The sequence below is a fragment of the Argentina silus genome (genome assembly GCF_951799395.1).
Source record: "Argentina silus genome assembly, chromosome: X".
Classification (NCBI taxonomy): domain Eukaryota; kingdom Metazoa; phylum Chordata; class Actinopteri; order Argentiniformes; family Argentinidae; genus Argentina; species Argentina silus.
The window spans coordinates 47852791-47867473 of NC_139653.1; the positions used below are offsets into that span (position 1 = coordinate 47852791).

At 44.9% G+C, this 14683-nt stretch overlaps 1 protein-coding gene across 2 annotated transcripts in view; it reads left to right on the forward strand.

Annotated features, from left to right (window-relative positions):
* The window catches only part of LOC310822965 (paired amphipathic helix protein Sin3b-like), a 28875-nt gene extending 14770 nt beyond the window's left edge, over nt 1–14105 (forward strand). For both annotated transcript variants that reach the window (XM_083695569.1, XM_083695570.1), the window contains exons 15-19: nt 4523–4696; nt 5745–5837; nt 9692–9786; nt 11028–11226; nt 12681–14105. In XM_083695569.1, coding sequence (XP_083551695.1) covers nt 4523–4696; nt 5745–5837; nt 9692–9786; nt 11028–11226; nt 12681–12917 — 798 coding nt within the window. In that variant the 3' untranslated portion in view covers nt 12918–14105. The remainder of the gene's footprint in view (nt 1–4522; nt 4697–5744; nt 5838–9691; nt 9787–11027; nt 11227–12680) is intronic.
* The last annotated feature ends 578 nt before the right edge of the window (nt 14106–14683 follow it).

The window sequence follows — 14683 nt, forward strand, 5'->3', positions numbered from 1 at the left end:
CCAGCAGATAGAAGCCAGGTGGCGGATATAACTGGGCAACATGCTGCCTTGATTTGTACTGTCACCACATAGAATCATAAATGAGTATAAAATAAAACATAATCATCGTGACATGGTTACACTGTTTGAAGTAGATTGTTGTATGGCTGCGTTGACTATGGGAATGTAACAAATGGCAGATGAGAAATCTGTCTCCCCTCACGATCCCCCTTTTTACGCATTTCCCTCATGTACAACACTTCTTCTGTACAAGCTGGAAACCATACAACACTCAGACAACTATTTCATCAGCTTGTACCAAAGGGATGTTCAGCCTGGACCAAAGGGATGTTCAGCTTGTACCAAAGGGATGTGCAGCCTGGACCAAAGGGATGTTCAGCTTGTACCAAAGGGATGTGCAGCCTGGACCAAAGGGATGTTCAGCTTGTACCAAAGGGATGTTCAGCTTGTACCAAAGGGATGTTCAGCCTGGACCAAAGGGATGTTCAGCCTGGACCAAAGGGATGTGCAGCTTGTACCAAAGGGATGTTCAGCCTGTATCAAAGGGATGTTCAGCTTGTACCAAAGGGATGTTCAGCCTGGACCAAAGGGATGTTCAGCTTGTACCAAAGGGATGTTCAGCTTGTATCAAAGGGATGTTCAGCCTGGACCAAAGGGATGTTCAGCCTGTATCAAAGGGATGTGCAGCCTGGACCAAAGGGATGTGCAGCCTGTATCAAAGGGATGTGCAGCCTGTATCAAAGGGATGTTCAGCTTGTACCAAAGGGATGTGCAGCCTGGACCAAAGGGATGTGCAGCTTGTACCAAAGGGATGTGTGCAGTAAGCGTTGAAATTCCTTATCGGTCGGTTCCTCAGAGCGGTCGGGCTTGTTTCGCTGGTCGCTACAGACCCTCTCAAGTGTGCTTTGGCACCACAACGCATGCGACAGGTCACCACCATCCACCGAAGCGGAATTGTACACCAGGCCACCAAGCAGAATATCGTCAATGTATTCCATTCCGCGCCGTCTGACCAACTGAAAACAGCATCCATCAATCTTTCCTTAGCCAGGGCCGTGGCCATATGTTCACCTACGGTAACCACCTTCTGGAAGTGGCCCATTGCGACCACTACCTCCCAGTTCCGACTAATTCCGTGAATAATAGCCAATGACTTCAGATGTTTACCAAAACGCTGCATTAGCTCATCTACAGCACCAGTCAAAAGTTTGGACCCACCTTGCCAAGAGTGTGCAAAGCTGTCATCAAAGCAAAAGGTGGCTACTTTGAAGAATCTAACATATAAAACATATTCTGGTTTGTTTAACTTTTTTTTTTGTGTACTACATAATTCCATATGTGTTCCTTCATAGTTTTGATGTCTTCAATATTAATCTACAATGTAGAAAATAAAGAAAAACCATTGAATGAGAAGGTGTGTCCAAACTTTTGACTGGTACTGTAACTGATAGCCATAACATCATCTCTGATTGTGGTCAGATGGGCATCCCTGTGTAACTGCGGTGCATCCTTGTGTAACTGCGGTGGCTGGGGTACAATAGCGTGAATGCGGTGGTAATACCTGCGGATTAAAGTCCAGTCATCAACAAAGGAGATACTATCTGGGGTCGCACAAAATTCTCGGGAAATGATGCAGGTGCGATCATAGTCAACGTACCAGACACAGACGGCACTCAAATTAATCAGATTAGTCTGATATCTGAGGGGCTGCCTTTATCCCCCTTAGGAAGCATTGACTAGTAGGTTTTTTTTTGCCCTTGTAGGTAACAGTCCCAAAGGTGGGGCTGGATGAACTGAGAGAGATAAAGCATTTCAGTGAGTGGGGACCTGGACCATTGAACAGTGTGTGACTGAACAAAATATAACCATCATGACATGGTTATACTGATTTGAAGTAGATTGTTGTGTGGCTGTGTTGATTATAAGAATATAATAAATAACAGATGAGAAATCTGTCTCCCCTCACAGCACAGAACGAACCTCCTGAAGTAGGCTTTAAGTTCAAATACCGTCAAAATACCGTCAAAATATTTTCCCCTGGGGCGCTTAGTGGCAAGGTTCCTGGTTCAGTTCCGACCCCTGACACGTCCTGCATGTCATCCCTCCTCTCTCTCCCATCCTTCCTGCCAATATCTACTGTCTCTATCCCAATAAACCAGAAATGCCCTAAAAACATTTAAAAAAAATATATATATTTTTTTTTTTCAATTTTTATATATATATATATATATATATATATATATATATATATATATATATATACACACACACACACATATACATACAGTACCAGTCAAAAGTTTGGACACACCTTGCCAAGAGTGTGCAAAGCTGTCATCAGAATCTAAAATATAAACCATATTCTGGTTTGTTTAACACTTTTTTGTTTACTACATAAATCCATATGTGTTCCTTCATAGTTTTGATGTCTTCAATATGAATCTACAATGTAGAAAATAATAAAAAATAAAGAAAAACCATTGAATGAGAAGGTGTGTCCAAACTTTTGACTGGTACTGTCTATATCTATATAAATATATATATATATATATATATATATATATATATATATATATATAGAGAGAGAGAGATATATAGATATATTTTCCCCTGCATGTTTTCTATCTCAAACGTCGCACATGGCAGGGTTCTCTCCAGAGAATGTCAGAGGGTCGCTGCGCCCCCTTGTCCACTTGGCTCCACCACAGTGTCAACATTTCAGAGCACATTAAACTGATGATTTTACAAGGAAAATCCCTTGGACCCAGCTTTCATACTTCAAATAAAAGAAGACATTGTTAGATTCCGGAGTCAACCAAGGGTACCATTTATTGCACATCTGCAGGACAGAGACAACAGTGGAGAGACAACAATGTCTGGCAGGGACTTGTTTCAAAACTTTGATATTCAGCTGCTCTCAGAACTAGGAACCTACGTACAGTTCAACAACAAGAGCCCCCCCCCCCCCCCCTCCCCTTTAGAACAGGGTGTCCTTGCACCTAAATCAGTGCATCCCCACCAACAGATAGAACCCAGGGGCCAGACATACCCGGCGCCAACCTGACTGCAAAGGGCAAGCAGGCGGACGACAGTATGACTGCATTTCTTGCCTGCTTCCCCAGGTCAGGGATCTCCGCGGCCACCTGTTGTTGACCTGCACATGTTCCCTCTAAATCACACAACATTATACTGGTTGTATATCCTTCAGATGTTACTTTGTGTTCCCCATATATTCCATAAGGTAGCAAATGAATATAAGACTCGGGAGGCAGAAGATTTATGGTTGTTTAGTGGCCTCATTCTGGCCTGCATGACATTACACCAACAGGAGGAAGAACAATAGTCTTCCTCTAATAGCATAGGTAAACCCAGGTGAGACCTGGAGCTGCTCTATGGTCAATAGTCTTCCTCTAATAGCATAGGTAAACCCAGGTGAGACCTGGAGCTGCTCTATGGTCAATAGTCTTCCTCTAATAGCATAGGTAAACCCAGGTGAGACCTGGAGCTGCTCTATGGTCAATAGTCTTCCTCTAATAGCATAGGTAAACCCAGGTGAGACCTGGAGCTGCTCTATGGTCAATAGTCTTCCTCTAATAGCATAGGTAAACCCAGGTGAGACCTGGAGCTGCTCTATGGTCAATAGTCTTCCTCTAATAGCATAGGTAAACCCAGGTGAGACCTGGAGCTCCTCGATGGTAATGAATATACTCAATGTCAGGATACTACAATACCTGACTATCTTGAGCCGTGTATGTTTATATTGATTATGAGAATATAATAAACAGCAGATGAGAAATCTGTCTCCCCTCATGCCTGTCTCTGCTCGCCAGTGACATCGTTGTTAAGAGTGAAAGTAAAAGAGTTGCTATGTTCCATGTCCATGTTCGGCGTTTTAGCTTGAGGTATTTTTAGCACGTTTTTACGTGAATAAATGTGAGTCGGTTTTGATGATGCAATCACAGCACCACCTTGTACAGAAGATCCCTGCATCAATCAGCGCACGCCATACCTGCTGACTCACACTGTAGACGGCAGATTTAAAGGGACAGTTCGCTCCTTAATCAAACACTTGGCAGATGTTCTCAACCCACGCCGTATTTTGCCGAGATACAGTTTTTCAAGCCACAACCCCAAAATGAATGAAACGCACACACAGAATGAAATGGGAAGGATTTTGTATGGTGCTTTTTTCTTTTTTTCTTTTTTCTTTCTTCTATTGTGTGATATCTAATGTATTTTCCGTTGCTCTCTCTCCTCTCCCCCCTCCCCTCTCCTCTCTCTCCTCTCCCCCCACCCCCTCTCGTTGCAGCACCTGCCACGTGTATATCCGTTAGTTACTGTAGCTGTTGTACTATATTTTAAATCTCTGGCTAAGAAAGAAGAGGAAATAACTTATACTAATAAATTATACTTTTGTTAAAGGGGGGCCCCAATGTTGCAGAAGCATCATAAAACTCTCCTTCTCTGGTGTGAGGTAACATTCTCTCTCTTCTGTCCCTCCCTCCCTCCCTCCACCCCGTAGTTGCAGCACCTGGTGAGTGATGAGGTGTGCCTGCAGGTGGCAGAGCTGTACCTGGCGGAGAGGAAGAGGGGGGCCGCGGGGGGGAACCTCTCCTCCCAGTGTGTGAGGGCCGCCTGGGAGACCAGCTACCAGTGGAAGGCTGAGAGGGTGATGGCTGAGGAGAACTGCTTCAAGGTAACCTGTCGTGTGTCTGTGTCCGTGTCCGTGTGTGTGTCTGTGTCTGTCTGTCTCTGTGTGCTGTGTGTGTCTGTCTGTGTCTGTCTGTCTGTGTGTCTGTCTGTGTGTGCCTGTGTGCGTCTGTGTGTGTCTGTCTGTGTGTCTGTCTGTGTGCGTCTGTGTGTGTCTGTCTGTGTCTGTCTGTGTGTGCCTGTGTGCATCTGTGTCTGTGTCTGTCTGTGTGTGTGTCTGTCTGTGTGTGCCTGTGTGCGTCTGTGTCTGTCTGTGTGTGTGTCTGTCTGTGTCTGTGTGCTGTGTGTGTCTGTCTGTGTGTGCCTGTGTGTGTCTGTCTGTGTGTGTGTGTGCTGTGTGTGTCTGTGTGTGCCTGTGTGCGTCTGTGTGCTGTGTGTGTGTCTGTCTGTGTGTGCATGTGTAGGATTAGAAACTTGGGCATTGGATTGAATAGGAACTTTATTGCCAGATGTAACCTAGTTACTACCCTCAAAGGTTGAACGGAATGTCTTTTTTTTTGCCAATGACCTCACATGCAGAACCAGACTGAGTAGATTAATATGATCAAGGTTGAGATGATTGGTTTCCCTGGAGTTTGATTATACATATTTTGCCATTGGTTTTTATTTATAGGAACGGCTGCGTATTCAACTCTCATAATCATTGAGGCCCGTAAGGCCAGTGAGACTTAATCTTTCCATTTCAAAGCGGATCCATCGACAACAAAAAAGATACGCCCCACGGGCCGGAGCCGGCCCGTCGGGTGGTCCAATTGTTGTTTTTTGTTGGGCAAACCACCGGCGGACCTGATTGGACCACCTGAAGAGCTGGCTGCTGTGTTTAGCTAAGCTACTGTAACACTAATTGAGCTCTGTGGAAAGGGTGTATGTTTGTTATAGGCTACTGTAATATGGAGTATCTTTATATTATGACGTGCCGGTGAGCACAGCAGTGGACATTTATTTAGTCTTACTAACAAATGTAATATTTTTACCGACCCCTGACCCCTGTGCTAATTGGTTGTAACGAGTGATTGTTGTTGTTTTGCCTCCAGGTGATGTTTATCCAGAACAAGGGTCAGGTGACGTTGACCATCGAGCTGTTGGACACAGAGGAGGCTCAGGCTGATGACCCCCTGGACGTACAGGTAATGACACTCATTTATTTATTTATTTATTTGAACCTTTATTTATACAAGGGAAAACACACCTGATCAAGGCCTCTTTCTCAGGGGCACCCTGTCCGCAATATCTATACAACACTACCGCCTCTAATAATAATAATAATAATAATAATAATTAAGAAAAATAAGTTCCAGAAGAAACTTTGTGGGCTCCCTTCTAATTTTGGTAGTGGGAAAAGTTTAAAGATGGTTAACTGTGGATGATGGATGGATATATTAGCTGGGTAATTGAAAGGTAGTGAGATGGATGGTAGCATATAGGCAGATAGATAGATCAATAGAAGGATGATGGCTGGGTAGTTGAAAGGTAGTGAGATGGATGGTTGAACTGAGGGGGGGGGGGGGGGGGGGGTAGAATGTGTTCTCCAGGTCTCATGCTGGATGAGGTTCTTTAGAGTTACAAAAAAGCTTCATAGGTGCCAGAGAGCTTTTATCAGGGAATTTGAGTATTGGGCACATTTCACAGTTGGATTGGTGTGAATAACTTGAAAAAGCTTTTAAAAAGTGCACTTTCAAGTTTGTATAGTTTAAAAGTTTTAATAGGTATCAAAACCAAAAGTCATAGCAACACGACTTACAGTAGACCTCTCTGCACATTGTAAAGTTGGATTAGTGTGAATAGCTTACAAGTTGTAGGAGGAGTAGCAGGTGGAATAATTTGAATAATAATAATAATAACTAGAAAAAGAAGTTCCAAAATAGACTTTATTGGCTTGCAAAGTCTTATGGAAAAGGTTTAAAGATGTTTCTGTAGATATATTTGCTGGGTAGTTGAAAGAAGGTGAGTCTTAGTATGGTAGTGGATACAGTTAAAGATGGGATGGATGGATGAAAGAGAGGATGAACAGATGAGAGAGGGGAGGTATAGAAAGATCAAAACAATTAACTGGTTAATCAGTATGGGTTATACTGAGTGAAGCAGTAGTTGAAAGGTTAGATAGATGTATGGAACACGTGTTTGATACCATCCCTCATTCTGTTCCGTCCTCCGATTTCCGCCTCCACCGATCAGCTGTATTAGTGAACAACAAGCAGGCGTGTGTGTGTGTGTGTGTGTGTGTGTGTGTGTGTGCGCGTGTGTGTGTGTGTGTGTGCGCGTGTGCGTGTGCGTGCGGAGAGACACTGTCTTCTTGATTACAGAGGGAAAGAGAGGGAGCGCGAGAGAGAGCAAGGTGGTTGCCAGGAGAGTGCATTGTTGCGTAATCATTCTAAGAATTGGTTGCCAAGAGAGTGCATTCTGAGACTTGAGTTCTGCACGTCTCATGAAAGAGTTTGGAGAGCTTTTATCAGGGAATTTTGAGTTTTATGCACATTTCACAGTTGGATTGGTGTGAATAGCTTGTAAAAGCACTTTCAAGTTTGTATGGTTTGAAAGGTTTAATAGACATCAAAACCAAAAGTCATAGTAACGAAAGTTACTGTAGACGTCTGTGCAGTAGTGGTTCAAAAATTGCATCTTTTGGTTCCTATAGACCTCCATGTTAAAAGTTGAAATGATCAGAAAGCTTTTATAAGGGTTGAATGAAGATTTTCTGGGTAGTTGAAAGGAAGTGAGAGTCTTATTATGGTATTAAGTTAGAGGTTGGTTGGATGGATGAATGGATAGATGAAAGAGGATTATAGATGAGAGAGGGGAGGTATAGAAAGATCAAAACAATTAAGAGGTTAATCAGTATGGGTTATACTGAGTGAAGCAGGACTGACTGGTGAAAGGAAGAAAGGATGATGGCTGAGTAGTTGAAAGGTTGGATAGATATAAAGTTGGAAAGATAGATGGTATTTTAGAAGGTCATAGATAGATAGATAGATAGGATGAGCCTGAGGTAGTTCAGTGGAGAGGGTAGAGGGTCGGTTGGTTAAGTGATTAAGAGTGGTTTTAGTGGGGTAGAACTGGTAGCAAAGAGAGAGCATTGTTGTGTAATCATTCTAAGAATGTGTTCTGCAGGTCTCTGTTTATTTAAGAGTCCTGAAAGTTCCATGTCAGTTGCAGTAACAAGCTCACAGAATGCCTAAATCAACATTCCACCATGTTAAACCAGGTGAGGTTTTGGAGTTACAAAAACCTTAATAGTTTTAAAAGCTTAATAGATGTCAGAAAGCTTTCATCTAGAGTTTTTGGCACAATTTACGGTTGAAATGGTGTGTATAGCTTAAAAGGTGTAGGAGAGGCAGTGGTTCAAAAATGGCATATTTTGGTTTCCGTAGATCTCCATGTTAAAAAGTGCACTTTCAAGTTTGTATAGTTTAAAAAGTTTAATAGGTATCAAAACTAAAAGTCATAGCAACTCGAGTTAGAGGTCTCTGCACCTCTACCCCACCCTCTTCCCCACCCTCAACCCTACCTCTCTGCACGTTTAAAGTTGGATTGGTGTGAATATCTTAAAAGTAGTCGGAGGAGTAGCAAGTGGAAGAATTAGAATAATAACTTGAAAAAGAAGTTCCAGAAGAAACTTTGTAGGCTTGCAACATCATATTTTGGTAATAGAAAAAGTTTAAACACAGGTCTGAAAGGTTAGAATGTTAGATAGTATGTTAGAACAAGCACAAATAAAACACTGTTTTCAATCAATCGAATCAACGATTCTGTTGGAATGTGGTAATTTTTGCACATTGGTAATTTTTGTCAAAGTAAGTGAATAAACTATACATCAGTTATCATAAGTAAAACCTTCGATAAGAACCACCGATAAGTGCCATCGGCAGTCACAGCGCTATAGAAAGGAAGAAAACGTGTTATTTTTTAAATTGTTTATTTTTTTTAAGTTCAGGCAATGTACAATATGGTGGAGGAGAGGTCAGAGGAGGAGGAGCCGGGTGTAACCTGAAGAGGATACTTGTCTCTCTTCCCCACCCTCCTCCCCACCCTCTACCCCACCCTCCTCCCCACCCTCTACCCCACCCTCTACTCCAACCTCAACCCTACCCTCTACCCCACCCTCTACTCCAACCTCAACCCTACCCTTTACCCTACCCTCTACCCCACCCTCCTCCCCACCCTCCTCCCCACCCTCTACTCCAACCTCAACCCTACCCTTTACCCTACCCTCTACCCCACCCTCTACTCCAACCTCAACCCTACCCTTTACCCTACCCTCTACCCCACCCTCCTCCCCACCCTCCTCCCCACCCTCTACTCCAACCTCAACCCTACCCTTTACCCTACCCTCTACCCCACCCTCCTCCCCACCCTCCTCCCCACCCTCTACTCCAACCTCAACCCTACCCTTTACCCTACCCTCTACCCCACCCTCTACCCCAACCTCAACCCTACCCTTTACCCTACCCTCTACTCCACCCTCTACCCTACCCTCTACCCTACCCTTTACCCCACCCTCTTCCCCACCCTCAACCCTACCCTTTACCCCACCCTCTACCCTACCCTCTACTCCAACCTCAACCCTACCCTTTACCCCACCCTCTACCCCACCCTTTACCCCACCCTCTTCCCCACCCTCTTCCCCACCCTTTACCCCACCCTCTACCCCACCCTCTACCCTACCCTTTACCCCACCCTCTACCCCACCCTCTTCCCCACCCTTTACCCTACCCTTTACCCCACCCTCTTCCCCCTGGGGCTCCTTGGCTCAATAGTAAACTGGGAAAAAAACAACAAAAACAAACAAACATGAGGTTATTGATTTGACAGCATTTTTTATGGAATCGCCCAGTGTTGTGTGTGAGATGTCTGTTGACGTCTTGATGTTGTCCTGACGTTGACGTCTTGACGTTGCCCTGACGTTGACGTCCTGGCGTTGTCCTGACGTTGATGTTCTGACATTTTGTCTCAATGTTGACGCCTTCTCCCTCTCCTCCCCCAGTGCCTGTCCAGCTACATGGAACAGTTTGTCGGAACAGAGTCCTCCCTGTGCTCCCAGGGCGAGGGATACTTCTTCAAACCTGTATATCTGCCAAGGTAGGTTGTGGAACAGTCACTTACTGTGTTTACACATTATCTTTCTTGACTGCAGACAGGTGTTTCCAGCCTGTCATAATAGCTTAAAGGGACACTTCACACATTTTTAACCTCATATTCATTATCTCCAGCACCATACCAGGGTCTACGCACACTCACTGAACACTTTATTAGGAACACCTGTACACCTTGTCATGGTGGAGGTGGTGTAATGGTGTGGGGAATGTTTTCTTGGCACACTTTGGGCTGTTAATACCAATCAATCATCGCTTGAATGCCACAGGCTATTTGAGTATTGTTGCTGACCATGTGCAACCCTTCATGGCCACAATTTACACAATTTCTTTTTATTAACAGGAGAGAAACTTGTACAGAGGGGTAGTGGGGGTGAAGAGGTCTTTAGGAGGATCTCAATCCAATAGAACACCTTTGGGATGTGGTAGAACGGGAGATTCACAGCTTCAAAGTGCAGCTGAAAAATCTGCAGGAATTGCGTGATGCAATCATGTCATCACAGACCAGAGTCTCAAAGGAACGTTTCCAACATCTTGTGGAATCAATGACATGAAGAATTGAGGCTGTTTTGGGCCCTACCCAGTGTTAGTATAGTGTTCCTAATGAAGGGAGGTCCTACCCGGTATTAGTATAGTGTTCCTAATGAAGGGAGGTCCTACCCAGTATTAGTGTAGTGTTCCTAATGAAGGGAGGTCCTACCCAGTATTAGTATAGTGTTCCTAATAAAGGGAGGTCCTACCCAGTATTAGTATAGTGTTCCTAATGAAGGGAGGTCCTACCCAGTATTAGTATAGTGTTCCTAATAAAGAGCAAAGGGAGGTCCTACCCAGTATTAGTATAGTGTTCCTAATAAAGTGTTCATGAGTTTATGTGAAAGCAACTATTTTACATTTACGTCACTTAGCAGACACTTTTATCCAAAGTAACTTTCAGTAAGTACATTAGTCTTAAGTAAGTGAATCAACTTACCGAATCGGTCGTCGTAAGTAAAACGTTCAATAAGAACAAGTGTCATCGGCAGTCATAGCGCTAGAGAAAGGAAGATAACAAGGGTATTTAAAAATTAAATATAATAAAAAATAAAAATGATTGTTCTACAGTCCAAAAGACAAGACAAAGGTAAGGAAATTACAAAGGTCCTAAGGAAATGACAAAAACACAGAATTTATCGATTTTTCAAAACTACAAGTGATCCTTGTTTTAATGATCCTTACCGCCCCCTGCAGGAACCTGCGTCACTTCCGGCGCTGGCAGGTCCGCCAGGTGGAGGCCATGCGCTGCAGGCGGGAGTGGCACCGCCAGCTGGGCGTGGAGAACGCCGGGAGCCTGGACTGCCGCTTCAAACTCAACACCCACAAGATGGTGTTCGTCATGAACTCTGAGGACTACATGTACCGCCGGGGGGCGCTGGTCAAAGCCAGAAAGGTGCGGGAGAGAGAGAGAGAGAGAGAGAGACGAATGGAACGTTCTGTGGTGCTTGAAGGGAAATGTCAGTTCTGTCAGCGGAGGGAGGGAGAAACCGGGAGGACGGGGCCCATTGTGATGCACGGAATGGAATGGAATGGGGAATGGTCAGACACATGTTCCTCATTCCGTTCCATGCATTGCAATGAGCCCCCGTCCCCCGTCCCCCTCCGATTTCTACTGCTCTCTACGTACTGTAGTCGTGTCTGGGATGATTGCGTGTGGTTGAGTCTAGGTCTGCTATGTTAATATGCGGATGAATTCCACTGATGCCTGCTGTTACCTGGTCATAGTCCTGGTGTTACCTGGTCGTAGTCCTGGGGTTACCTAGTCATAGTCCTGGGGTTACCTAGTCATAGTCCTGGGGTTACCTAGTCATAGTCCTGGGGTTACCTAGTCATAGTCCTGGGGTTACCTAGTCGTAGTCCTGGGGTTACCTAGTCATAGTCCTGGGGTTACCTAGTCATAGTCCTGGGGTTACCTGGTCGTAGTCCTGGTGTTACCTAGTCATAGTCCTGGGGTTACCTAGTCATAGTCCTGGGGTTACCTAGTCATAGTCCTGGGGTTACCTAGTCATAGTCCTGGGGTTACCTAGTCGTAGTCCTGGGGTTACCTAGTCGTAGTCCTGGTGTTACCTAGTCATAGTCCTGGGGTTACCTAGTCATAGTCCTGGGGTTACCTAGTCGTAGTCCTGGGGTTACCTAGTCATAATCCTGGGGTTACCTAGTCGTAGTCCTGGGGTTACCTAGTCGTAGTCCTGGGGTTACCTGGTCGTAGTCCTGGGGTTACCTAGTCGTAGTCCTGGGGTTACCTAGTCATAGTCCTGGGGTTACCTAGTCGTAGTCCTGGGGTTACCTGGTCATACTGCTTCCTGTAGTTATGACAGCTTCTCCCCCCCTCTCCCCTCTAAGTGTAGCAGCTATATAAGCTTATGATGGAAAAAATTATTTTCAGTCACGGCGTAACACGAAAGTCACAATTGATTATATTTTCAAGCGAGGTTTGTTCGTTCAGGTTTGTTGCTCGTTTGTCCATGTAAAGCTTTGTACCGACAGACTGACTGTTAATGTCAAGATCATTTCTCCCTTCCTCTACCTCTCTACCCCTCCCTCAGCTTTCTAAGCCTATGTTCTTGGCCTAACATTAACAGTCTCCTCCCTCCCTCCCTCCCTCCCTCCCTCTCTCCCTCTCTCTGAAGTGTAGTAGCTATGTAAGCATATGATCTTGACATTAGCAGACAGTCTCTCTCTCTCCCTCTCCTTTTCTACCCCCTCCCCCCCCCCTCTCTCAGCTTTCTAGGCCTAACATTAACTTTATCCTCTCTCTCTCTCACTCCCCCCCCCCCTCCCCCTCCCTCCCCAAAGTGTCGAAAAGCACATGATCTAGCCGTAACATTAAGTCTCCTCTCCCCCCAGTCACAGCACAGGGTAGCAGTGACTCAGCACCAGCGCTTTGACAAGTGGCACCAGGTCTGGCTCGGGGAGCACGTGACCTCGGCAGCCGAGCGCTCGGTCCAGGACTGGCTGCTGGGTCAGGAAGAGGAGGACATGATCCCCTGCAAGACCATCCTGCTGCCCACCCTGATGAAAGGCCTGCCCGTCAATAGATACCAGGTCCACTACAGGAGCAGCAAGCCCCCCGCATCGCCATAGACTGGCAGGGATGGAAATATATATAAATACGTGTATACACACACACACACACACACACACACACACACACACACACACACACACTAGCCCCTAACTCGTAGCCATTTGTGTAGATCTTTAAGGATTGGATAGATGTAATATGGTGGCCTGGCCAATCAGAGGGCAGGATGGAGCTACTAGCCATATTGCTTACACCCATCACATTTTATTTTTTTCAGATCTACACAAGTGCCTGACGGTTGATTTGGGATTGAGATACACACACTCACACTCTCTCTTTCATAGAAATTGAGGCGCCAGACATGACACCTCCACACACACACCTCCACACACACACACAAACACCTCCACACACTGGGATGGACTGGGTCTATGGCAGTGGACATGTTGAGAACTGACAGACAGGCTCTTGAGGGGGGTCAGCCAGACACACAGGAGCTCTTCACCCAAGGCAGCGATGCTAGTCTTTTCTGTCACCACTGCTAGCTGCACCGTTATGTGAGATTCAAATCGTTGACTTTGTTTCAGAAATGTGAATGTCTATCTTTTTTTTCTTCTTTTTTTTTAAGTCCATTGTAGTTTTTAGCATCTGAAGCCAGAGCGCCTTCTGTTTTTGTTTGTTTGTATATGTTTATACTGGGAGAAATGGTAAACAAAGTTTGTTTGTGTGCGTGCGTGTCCTGCCCTCACTATGTCTTTTGTACAGTAAGCTCAACTCTAGTAATCACGTTTATTGTGTGTGCATATATACAACGGTATACGGTAATTTTATATATGCACCTACAAAGGTATGATGAATGATCATTTATGACTACATGGTTTCCTACAGTGATTGTTGGCAGCCGACTCTAGATGGGTTATTTTTATTTTTTGTCTTTTCTTCTTCTGGTCTTTTTTTTTCTTTTTGTCTCGTGACTAAAAATCTAAACAAGCAGTTGATCGCCGGTGTGACGAGTCCTCACAGTTGATTGAAATTCTGTTAATTTTATGAAACGTCTGAATTCTGTATCATATTCATGATTTTCTCAGAACCTTTTACTTTTTTTTTTTTTTTTTTTTTTTTTTTGGTTGTCATTTTTTGCATACGGAGAATTGAAAATAAAACAAAATATCAGTGTTAAAAAAAAAGAATGTATAACATTTATCCTGTATCAGTTATCATGGAATAAACAACCTAGTTGTGAACTTCTTAAATGTCGTCTGGCGTCTCTTTGTTACGTTGCCCGATCATAACAGACTGTGTTTGTTCAGAAGTACCACAGCCAGTAGACCTAGAGGGTAGAGGGGCCTAGAGGGGCCTAGGGGGTAGGAGACCTAGGGTTTAGGGGCCAAGGGGGTAGGGTTTAGGGGGTAGGAGACATTTACATTTATGGCATTTAGCAGAGACCTAGGGTAGAGGGGCCTAGGGGGTAGGAGACCTAGGGTTTAGGGGCCAAGGGGGTAGGGTTTAGGGGGTAGGAGACATTTACATTTATGGCATTTAGCAGAGACCTAGGGTAGAGGGGCCTAGGGGGTAGGAGACCTAGGGTTTAGGGGCCAAGGGGGTAGGGTTTAGGGGGTAGGAGACATTTACATTTATGGCATTTAGCAGAGACCTAGGGTAGAGGGGCCTAGGGGGTAGGAGACCTAGGGTTTAGGGGCCAAGGGGGTAGGAGACCTAGGGTTTAGGGGGTAGGAGACCTAGGGTTTAGGGGCCAAGGGGGTAGGGTTTAGGGGGTAGGATACATTTACATTTATGGCATTTAGCAGAGACCTAGGGTAGAGGG